General features: G+C 41.9%; 1 protein-coding gene across 1 annotated transcript in view; it reads right to left on the bottom strand.

Moving 5' to 3' along the window:
• GOLM1 (golgi membrane protein 1) overlaps positions 1-11,639 on the bottom strand; it is a 61,243-nt gene that overhangs the window by 8,459 nt on the left and 41,145 nt on the right. The window contains exons 6-9 of the mRNA XM_010840171.1: positions 7,411-7,540; positions 2,695-2,854; positions 1,665-1,934; positions 3-91 (exon numbers count right to left, since the gene is read on the bottom strand). Of these exons, the coding sequence (XP_010838473.1) occupies positions 3-91; positions 1,665-1,934; positions 2,695-2,854; positions 7,411-7,540 (649 nt within the window). The remainder of the gene's footprint in view (positions 1-2; positions 92-1,664; positions 1,935-2,694; positions 2,855-7,410; positions 7,541-11,639) is intronic.

The raw sequence follows: 11,639 nt of genomic DNA, 5'->3' as shown, positions 1-11,639 counted from the left end.
GCAAGGGCTGCCTGCTTGTCTGTTTCAGATTCTGCCTCATTCTCATCCATGTTGTAGTCATCATCAGCTCCCAGTTTCTGCTGATTTCTCCCTGAAAAATTAGCAGAACCACAAAACATAAGCTACATCATTTCTCTCTCGATGCCATGGGAACACCAGAGCCCGGGCGCTAGGGTTATCCCAACCCTGGTTTAACAATCAGCTCTTTCTGCTTCCTCTCAGGAAATGACAGGGACTCGTGTGCTTGCTCCCAGTGCCAAGACCATGCAGGATTCCTCTACTTATGTATGCCCCACTCCAACTTTGAATCTATTTAAAATACGGCCCTAAATAAAGAGCTCCATTCCAGGCTGGAATCAGGGTAACTAGTTCACCAAACCAAAATTCCAGTTTTTTAAAGAGATAATCAACGTTAAAGGAAGGCATCACTATTTGGAAACAGGTTTCTGGTTAATGGAGGCATCTGCTTAAAATGGTTCACTGCCCTGAGAGAAGGAAATGGAGTGGCTATTGTGAGTCAAAGGGTAAAATTTTTCCATCAGACATACAGAATTAGCTCATTTATCACTGCATTCATCCCCAGAGAGAAGAGCAACCAGAAAAGATCAGGACAGGATGCAATCAAGAGACATACTCAGAGGGTTACTGTTAACATTTCATATCTGTATAAACAAGATCTTTTGTTTAAAAAGCATGTCTGGAAAAGTCAGCTCTAGTTCTATACCCCTGCACTAACTGCCTGAAGAGGAAACAAAGCCCAGGCCTGTGTGCCGTGCGGCTTTATTCTACTAATCAGACCATTACAGCTGACCTTGAACAAGGTGTGACACACAGGCCCCCGCAGTAGTGCCGGCCTACTGGCAGCTGTTACACCCTGCGACCAACTGCTGAGTGAGCTGAAACTTGACTGCCACTCTGATCAGCCCCCCAGAGTGTCCTTTTTTTCTTTTCTCCTCCCCAATTATTTAACAGAAAAGTTGTGAGAACACACTCTTCAGAAAATCGGGGTAATTTCTGCCAGTAAGTACTATCCCCACCTGTCACTTTATCAGGCTCAGCACACAGGTGTCTTCTAAGCGCCCCTGGCTTAGCTAGGATTAAAATGTTTTCCATCTTTCAGGGACCAAGATACATCCCAGAATATTCTGCTCATCTCAGTTTCCCACACTTTCCTTTAAAAAAGAAAAGTAAACCAAACCAGAAAGGTGAGATTCCCACGTCACTTTTCTGCAATGCTCAAACACGTGTGACCCTCCATCTATCCGATCCTTCCATCTGTCCTTCCTTCCTCCTTCGGTTCACCAGGCACTGCCTGCCAGTGACACGGCAGGAGGAGATGAAGTGACAAGGAAAACGTGTGGGCTCTGCCCGCCAGGAGACCTATGTGGACGCTGTGCTCAGCTCCCATCCAAGGTCTTCCACCTGGAAAGCCCCCTAGGCTCCCTGTGAATATGATTTCTACAAGTTCCAAGTGCTAGGAGTGCCCAGCCCTTCTGTCTTGTCTCCTGCCTGACAATGGAAACAAACAAACAGAACGACTGCCAAATGGCGCCCTGCTGGTTGGTCGTCTTCACGGGTGTCCGTTCTGCACCGGGAAGGCCATGGAAGGGGCTACTGCCTGGTGCAGCGGAATGAGTGGGCAGCCCAGGGGGCCTCTCACCCACCTTCCTCGTCGGCATCCTGCCCCTCCTCCTGTCCGTCGCGGATGACGAGCTGGTCCCGTTCAGGGCCCTCCGCCTCTTGATTCTCCTGGCTGGCCAGCAGGGCGGCTGGGACCTGTGGGATTTGGCCCAGCTCTCCGGGTTCTCCATTGCCTTTTCCGCCCACTTGTCTGTCTCCTTCCACTTCCTGTTCTCGGCCTGGCTCCTTCGGCAGTGCCAGGCTGTCCCTCTGAAGCTCCTCCTCGCTGACGACCTGAATTTCCTTGGTTTCCTCTGTGCATAGGACACAGGTTGCCGTGACCTCACCATACAATACAGAAATCCTCAGACCACTCAATTCCCAGAGCCTTCCCAAGGACTGTGGATGGACGGGGTAGCCGATCATGTATGCCGTGGCCTAGCAGATGGCATCACTGACTCAATGGACATGAGTTTGAGCAAACTCTGGGAGATGGTGAAAGACAGAGAAGCCTGTCATGTAACAGTCCATGGGGTTGCAAAGAATTGGACAAAACTGAGCAACTTAACGGCACCAGACTCCAAGCCTCACTGTGCCTGGAGTATATCTTCAGAACCACAAGAAAGAGGAAACGGTTTAGAAAACAAATCCAGACCAAGTCATCTGGATTGAGCACATCCTGCAAGGGGAGGAGGCTGTAATGCCAGGCTTATCTGATCACCCTACTTGAGACCCAGAATCTGGGAGCCAGTGACAGCCACCCAGGACTCAGCCACGTCCCCTTAACTAAACAGCCCCGCCACTGTCCCGAATAAAGGCACACCTAGACCTTCCTTTACCAAGCTGCCAAAGAACGAGGAAGTTTACAAGGGTGAGACGTCAGGAAGGCAGATAAAAGCCCTGTGGCCCCGAGTCCAGGTGCCCAGAGAGATACTCACTACCACCTGCAGCCCGACTACTAGGCTCCCCACAAGCAGTGAGCTCTGAGTATCTGTACGGACTGAGGGCCAGGAGCTGCTCCTGTGTGTTTTGCACAGCCCTGAAGACAGCATGTCACTGGCAAGCTTCACTTACCTTTCTCACCTTGTCTCTTCAAATCAAAAGCCACCTCGGAGCTAGGGGCTGGTGTCTGGGGCTCACTGTGGCTGGGCACGTTTCCTCTTGCTTCCGGCACCTCTGCCTGGGGCGGGCCTGCCTCCTGCGGCCTGGGCTGGGGCTCACTGGGGGCTCGAGGCTGAAACAGGAACACAGGTGGTCAGGGCAGCAGCTCCGTGACCGTGAACCTTCAACAACCCTGAGCAATGCAATGGACCACTGCATCCTTCTGATGAACAAGCACATGGAAACCCTGACTAATGCCATACCCTACCCTGGTCGTGCCCTACCACCTGGCATAAAGCAGAGACCTGAGCTTGGGCCCATATCTCCCAGAAAAAACACTTTCAATACTGGATTAACAGGTAGGCAGAAGATCAACAAGGAAAGAGAAGGCTTGAACAACATGACAAACCACCCGAGCAGACATCTACAGACCCAACCCAACAAGAGCAAAACACACGCAAACGCGATTTCTTCTCAAGTGCACACGGACTGCTCTCCAGGCAGACAGATGCTCGGCCACAAAACGAACCTCAACAAATGTTAAATGACTGAAATCACACAATGTATGGTCACCAATCACAATGGAATGAAGTTATAAATCAGTAACAGAATGAGGTTTTTTGAGAAATTCACAAATATTTGGAAATTAGACAACACACTCCTAAATAACCAGTGGGTCAAAGAAATCACAAGGAAAACTAGAAAATACCTTGAGAAAAATTAAAATGAAAACACAACACACCAAACTTCTGGAAGGCAACTAGAGCAGTGCTTAAAGGGAAATTTTCAGGCCTATCTCAAGAAAAAAGACAGATCTCAAATCAATAACCTAATCTCCCACCTTAAGACACTTGAAAAAAGAAGAAAAAACTAAACCTAAAGTAAGGAAGGATTTAGTAAAGATTAGAACAGGAATTAATGACATATGTAAAAGAAAAACAATAAAATCAACAAAACCAAAAGTTAGTTCCTTGAAAGATGAACAAATTTGACAAGCGTTAGCTAGATTAAAAACAATTTCAAATTACTAACATAAAAAAAAGGATAACACTACCAACTCTTACACAAATAAAAAACTGTATTATAAGGAAATACTAAGAACTGTTTGCCAACAAGTTTGATAACTTACCTAAAACAGACAAGTTCCTAGGAAGACACATACTACCAAAACTCATTCAAGAAGTAGAAAATCTGAGCAGATTGTAACAAGAGACTGAAGTATTAATTTACAAATTTCCCCCTAAAAAAGCCCAGTTTCAAATGACTCCTGTGGTAAATTCTATCAAACATTTAATACTACATCTTCTCAAACTCTTCCAAAAGCAGCATAGACAGGAATACTCCCCAACTCATTCTATGAGCCCAATAATGACCCTGATACCTAAGCCTGACAGAGACATTACAAGAAACGAAACCTGTAGAACTAATATGAATATAGACCCCCAAATCATCAACAAATACTAGTAAATTAAATCAAGTGACGTACAAAAGGATTATACATCATGGCCAAGTAGGATTTTCCCCATCAATGCCAAGGTTTAACATCAGAAGTCAATTCATATAATACTATGTCAGTAGTATAAAGGATAAAAAACACACCATCATCCTAGTGGATACAGAAAAAACACTGGCAAAATTCAACAGCTTTTCTTCATAAAAACACTCAACAAATTATGAATAGAGGGGAACTTCCTCAACTTGATAATGTGCATCTATGAAAAATACACAGGCATACCATGAATATATCACAGGTTCAGTTTCAAACCACTGCAATGAGGCAAATATCACAATAAAGTGATCACACCGATTTCCTGGGTTCCCAGTACGTAGAAAAGCTATGTTTACACTATTCTGTAGTCTATCATAATAGTACTATGTTTAAAAAATGTACTACCTTAATTAAAAAATACTTTATTTTCTAAAAATGCCAAAACATTACAAGAGTAACATCAAGACCCTGGATCATAGATTTCTATAATAAATATAATAATAATGAAAAAGTCTGAAATATTTTAAGAATTACCAAAATGTGACAAAGGGACACAAAGTGAGCAAATGCTGTTGGAAAAAAAGGAAGCCAATATACCTGCTCAACACACAGTTGCCACAATCCTTCAATGTGTAAAAAACACAAACATCTGTAAAGCACAATAAAATGAGGTATGCTTGCACAGTTAACATCAGACTTAAGAGTGAAAGAGTTAAAAGCTTTCCCCCTATGATCAAAAAGAAGACAAGGATGTCTATCCTCACCACTTCCATTTAACGTTATACTGGAGGTTCTAGCTAGGGCTATTAGGCGATAAAAAGAAATAAAAGGCATCCAGATTGGAAAAGAAGATGTGAAACTACCTCTATTTTTAGATGACATAATCTTGTATTCAGAAAATCCTAAAGAATCACAAAAAATACTACTTGAACTAATAAGTTCAGAAAGGCTGATACAAGGTCATTATAAAAAATGAATTATCTACACACTAGAAATAAACAGTTGAAAATGAAATTAAGAAAACAATTCCATTTATAACAGCATCAAAAATACTTAGAAATAAATTGAACAAAAGAAGTGCAAGAATTCTGAAAACTACAAAACATAATTGAAAAGATTTTTAAAGGACTTAAATAGAAACAAATCCCACATTCACACATCAGAAGACAAGATGTTAAGATGACAACACCTCCCAAGGGACTTACAGACTATAATCTCTGTCCAAATCCCACCTGGCTTGAAGACACTGATAAGCAGATCCAAAAATTCATATAAAAAGTCATCCAGTGCAGAATTGCCAAAATAATCTTGAAAAAGGACAAGATGGAGCAGTCAAAGCTGCTGATTTCAAAGTTTATTACAAAAATACAGTAATCCAGACTGTGTACTGTGGACATGAGGATAGAAAAAGAGATCAAAGGAACAGACAGAGAGTCCAAAAACAGACCCTCATCTTTATAGTAAACTGATTTTTCTGACGAGGATGTCAAGGCAACTCAGTGGGGAAAAGAATCGTTTTTTTTTTTTCCCCCCCAACAAATGGTGTTGAGACAACTGGATAGCCACATGCAAAATAATAAAGTTGAACCACTACCTCACATCATATGCAAAATCAACAATATGAATCACAGGACTAAAAGAAGAACTAAATGCTAAGAACTTTACAAGTCTCACAAGAAAAAACAGGAGTAAATCTTCATGATGCTAGGTTAGGCAAAGCAGTTTTAGATATGACACTCATAGAACAAACAACAAAGGAAATAGATAAACTAAACTTAAAATTAGTAACTTCTCTACTTCAATGAACACCATCAAGAAAGTGAAATGATAACTCAAAGAATGGGAAAAAATATTTGCAAATCATACACCCAATATCTCTATATGAATATATAAAGAAGTCTAACAACTCAATAATAAAAATAACTCAATTTCAAAATGGACAAAGGACATAATTTACAATTTCTCCAAAGAGAAATTACAAACAGCCAACAAAGCATACATGAAAAAATACTCAATATCATCAACTACTGGGAAATGCAAATCAAAGCCATAATGAGCTAGCACTGCACACCTACTACAATGGTTATAATGAAAAAGACAAATGTAATGACAAGAGCTGGCAAGGATGTGGCAAAACTGGTACCCTCATAAACTGTCGGCAGGAATGCAGAAGGGTAAGATCACCTTCCGAAACAGTATGGCAGTTTCTCAATACACTGTGGAGAGTTACCACACGATCTAACGATTCCACTCCTAGGTATATACCTAAAAGCAATGAAAGCCTATGTTCACACAAAAATGTGTGCATGAGCATTCACAGCAGCATTATTCATAGTCGCCAAAAAGTGGAAATAACCCAAATGCCCATCAGCTGACAAATAAACAAACAGAACACAGCACAAACAGTGGACTATTATTCAGCCATACACAGGAAGGGAGCGCTCATACATGCTGCAACACGGGTGGATCCTGAAAGTTACATGGAAGTCACTGATAAGTGTTATTGTCCGTCATAAATAAATGTCCAGATAAGGCAAATCTGTAAGACAGAAGATAGATCACAGCTCACCTAAGCCTCCAGGAACTGGAAGTAAAAGGCGAGTGAGCTAATGGGTATGGGATTTCTTTGGGGAGTTATGAAAAGGTTCTAACATTGACCGTGACGATGACTGCATCACAGTGTGATGATGACGACTTCCCATTTGTGAATATACTAAAACCACTGAACTGTAAATACTACATAGGTGACTCTTTGGCAGGTGAAATATATCTCAATAAAACAGCTACATTTTAAACAAAGATCCCCCAGAAGGCTTTGAACAGCACTTCCACAGGCTGTGCTTACACAGGAGGCAGCCTGACAGCATGGTTCGGATCAGCTCCATCACTGACCAGGTGCACTGACCTTGGGACAGTATTTGACCACCTCCACAGGCCTCAGCGCCCTCAAAACAGAAAAACAAAAACAACTCTCTCCCAGGGTGGCTGTAAGCTTTAAAGGAAGCAATCTCCATACAGGCTGGGGCACAGAGGCTGGGTTCAGAGGCCACCATACTCAGTCAGAGACCCTACACCCTGGGACCAGACTGTTGTGTCTCAGGGAACCAGAGCAAACCAGACAGCAGATAAAGGAACAGGATGCCTGAAGAGAGGGCAGGAAGACCTTTGGGAGATTCCTGGCAGAAAAAGCCCAGGATTACCTGCTGGCTTTGGTCCTTCTGTTCGTTTAGATCGTGTGAAGGCATGGCCTCATTTCCCTTCCTGGTGACTTCTTCTATTCTCTCTTCACACTGCTCCTTCACCTCTTTCATCTGACTGATGCACTGGTTCCTGTGAGGGTGGAAGAAAGCAAAAGAAAAGGACAGCTGTTCAGAGACACTATTTAAGTTTGGCCCTGCTGTGACGGTAAAATCCAATTCCCAGACAGACACAGCTCATCTCTTTCTTGCTTCCTGTACTTCATCTGAAAAAGTCACTAAGGCAGGGCAACAGTATGTTTCACTTATTAAATGACATGAAAACTGGAGTCAACTGAAACTTCCAAAAAATATGTCATATTGTTCTAAAATAAATGAACTTAACTGGTTAAAAAAATTTTTTTAATATAATCTGTGGCATAATAAAAAAAAATGTGATCTTTGTCCCCAGCTATCAGCAGAGCTCCTACAACCTTTGGAATTTCCTGAGTAACAGTGTCTTCTGCTATACATAATGAGCCCCTGCACACCACACCTGAGTTTATGCTAAGGAGCTGACTTACTGAGAGGAGCCTACACAGCTTCAGGATGGGGGCTGGTGGCCACGGGAGCCAACTGCATAACGAGAGGGTTGGAGCTTACAGCCCCATTTTCTAGGAAGGAGGGAGAGACTGGAGATTTAGTTCAATCATATGGCCATTCAACGAGTCACGCCCATGTAATAAAACCTCAGATAAGCACCCTAGATCATGAGGGTCGGCGAGCTTCCCATTTGGTGAACGTCTCTGTGAACCAGTAAGGAGGCAACCCAACTCTAACAGAAGCCCCTGCCTAACCCCTGCTTCCACCCTAGGCCTTGCCTCATGAGCCCCTACCGTTCAGCGCTTGCTAAGCTGTATCCTTTATAATAAAACTGCAATTGTAAACACAGAGCTTTCCTGAGTTCTAGAGAATTATTGATCCTGAGGGGGTTGTGGGAAGCCCTGAATCTGCAGTTAGCCAGGCAAAAAGTACATGTGGCCTGGGGCCACCAAGAACTTACGGCTAGCATCCAGAGGAGGGGTAGTCTTGCAGGACTGAGCCCCCTAACGTGGGGTTTGTGCTACCTCTTGGTGGTGTCAAAACTGAATTGGATTTGGGGAAGACAGAATAGATGTATTTTTCACTATTCCTCCACTAAGCACAGCTAGAACTCTGGACATTATATTTTCAACAAACAGAAGACTGAAAGATGGAGTGATGAAGGCAGACTGGTTAGGGACCTCAGGATCTAGAACAACACAGTGGTGTACCTGGAGAGTACATGGCAAGTCTGCATTTCCACCCCACTCTGACACTAACAAGGTTCTCCTCCCTCTTCCCAGGCAGTGGTGGCATGTCAGTGAAGAGCCAGGCTTTCACCACCAACTGCTTAGAGGTGTCAAAGATCATTCATCGTATCAAGAACCAGGAAGATCTTAAATTGAACGAAGAGAGACAACCAACAGATATCAAAGCAACATAACAGAGAAGCTGAAATGATCTGACAAAGATTTTAAAGCAGTCACTTCATTAGATATGTTTCAATGAGTAATTAAAACATGCTTGGAACAAATGAAAAATTTAATAGTTTCAGCAAAGAAATAGTTTCAGCAAAGAAGAGAAGATATAAAGAAGAACCAAATGGAAACTTAATGCAATAATTAAAATTTTAAAACTCAGAGTAGGTAAAGAACCAATGAACTGGAAGATACAACAATAGACATCACCTAATCTAAACACAGAGAGGAAACAGACTTAGGGAAGAAAAAGGACAAAGCTTCATGGACCTACTTGACAATTACAAAAGACCTAACATTCACATCATCAGAACCTGTGTAAAAGGTTTTCTCAGCAGGTCCACATAACTAATCACCTTCACACTGGTCCTCAAGACACTACTCTTAACTTGCTACCCTCCATGACTATATGATACTATCTGCCCTGCCCAGGTCATTCTGAGCTCGCCAGGTTCTTTCTCTCCTAAATTATCTCATCCTCCTTCTCAGCTCCTAGGACTCAATTATAAATAGCCTCTCCTAAGAAGTCTTTTTTGGAGGGGTAACAGATAAGCATTGATGAAAATGATCTAGGTTAAAAAATAATATTTAAGAGACAGGCACCTTCAAAAAGTATGTAAGTTAGCTTCAGATTTGGCTAGGTGAAACAAAAAGGCCAAAAGATAGCAGTTTATATTTTCCTCACATAAAAGTAGTTCAGAGTTGGTATGGCAGCTTGGAGTCATCACAAATTCAGGTTTCGCTTTCAGTTTTAAAATCCTAGCATTGGTTTCTACCCCCCCATGATTACCTCATGACCCAGGATGGCTACAAGTAGTCCAGCCATCTTGTGTGAAGCCCAGGCAACAGGAAGCAAGGAGGAGAAAAGGCAAAGAAAAGGGATGTGCACTGAACTATCCTCATATTCAGAAGTTCTCCTGTAAGTCCCACCCCACAATTTCCTTTCCCCACTGGCCAGAATTTAGTCACCTGGCCGTACCTAACTGCAAGCAGGGACCAGAAATGTAGTATTTTTCTGGTAAAAAGATAAGTGGGTGGATAAGCACTGACCAGTCTTTGCCACTGAGAGCTTCAAAATGTTTTGAGTTACAAAACATTGATAAAATAATTGAAGAGTGTCCCAGGTTAAGAACACAATCAATTACATACCATTATGTTAATTTACATGGATTAGAGTTGAAGACAGCAGTACAAATTTATGTTTAATTTAAATACAGATAGACACATACAGAAAGTATACACACATACATGTCTCTTTGCTCCATCATCTGAGAGGACCTAGTAGCAATGAGATCCTAGTAGCAAAAAGCACACGTAGTGCCCAGACCTGGTTTCTAAAACACCTTTCTCCAATAAAGAGAACAAGGACTCCTTGGAGAAATGGCTGACTGGATGATTCCAGGACTGGGCCAAGAAATATACGAAAATAAGTCTGAAGCATCTTTTGGTGCCAGATTATAAAAAAGTAATTTAAAAGGGGGGTGGGAAGACAAACCCACAATATCACAAGTATGTCAACTGGATAAAGGAACTAACTGAAAAAGTTGCCAGTGGCCACAGCTGGAAAATTTTAAGAAAAATAAATAAATTAGTATTGGATTATAACCTAAAAGTATAAAATAAACATCCACTAATCCATACTGATATCAATCATTAGACAAACAAGAAGAGTCACATCTCCTGTGCAGGAAAATTCCAGACAACTTCATGCAGACACTCCACCCTTAGGGAAGTGGAGCATAATTTCCCAATCTTTAGGCATAGTGAATTTCTTCTAAAGATTACAGCATAAAAGGAGAAAAAACAGAGTAAGTTTACAATGAAAAAAACCTGATAAACATTACCTCAATCAGATGCTCAACAGTGGTAAGTCATACTGATGCATATACCCTTGATGTGAAGCCATGAGAATGGCATTTCACCTCTGTGGCCTTCCCCTCAAAAATGGGTTGCCCTTGTTTCACCATGAGAAAAAACATGAGATACATCCCAATTGAAGGACATTCTACAAAATGCCTGGACGGCACTCCTCAAAACTATCAAGATCATTAAAAAGTAAAGCCTGAAAAAAAACATGATAAATACAGCATAATTACCACACTCTCTGCCTGGTATATAAGAAAAAAACCTATAAATGAGCCATGTCATGATCTGTGTGCTTTATTATTCGTGAATCTCAGTTTTCATGCTGACATGTTAGACTCCTTTTGTATTATGTAAATCCAGGAAGTAATTATATAAGCTTGGATTAAAACAACTATGCAACTTGTTAAGTTGTATAAGACTTGCAGACTTTGCTAATAATGCCACTTGTACAGTTAGGTTACACCTAATTAAACAAATAAATTCTTGAAAGTTAAAAAAAAGTAAGCCTGAGAAACTATCACAGCCAAGAGAAGCCTAGAGAAACATAACAGATCAATGTAATGTACACCTGGAACAGGAAAAGGACAAAACTAGGGGAAAACTGAAGAAACATTGAATAGAGATGAACTTCAAGATAAAAATAAGGCATATATATTGGGTAATCAATCGTGACAGGTCAGATCAGATCAGATTAGTCGCTCAGTCATGTCCGACTCTTTGCGACCCCACGAATCGCAGCATGCCAGGCCTCCCTGTCCATCATCAACTCCCGGAGTTCACTCAGACTCACGTCCATCGAGTCAGTGATGCCATCCAGCCATCTCATCC

Source organism: Bison bison, unplaced genomic scaffold (genome assembly GCF_000754665.1).
Source record: "Bison bison bison isolate TAMUID 2011002044 unplaced genomic scaffold, Bison_UMD1.0 scf7180017864141, whole genome shotgun sequence".
NCBI classification, from domain to species: Eukaryota; Metazoa; Chordata; class Mammalia; order Artiodactyla; family Bovidae; genus Bison; species Bison bison.
Note: the sequence above shows the minus strand (reverse complement) of the source record. Positions and strands in the feature narration are given on the sequence as shown.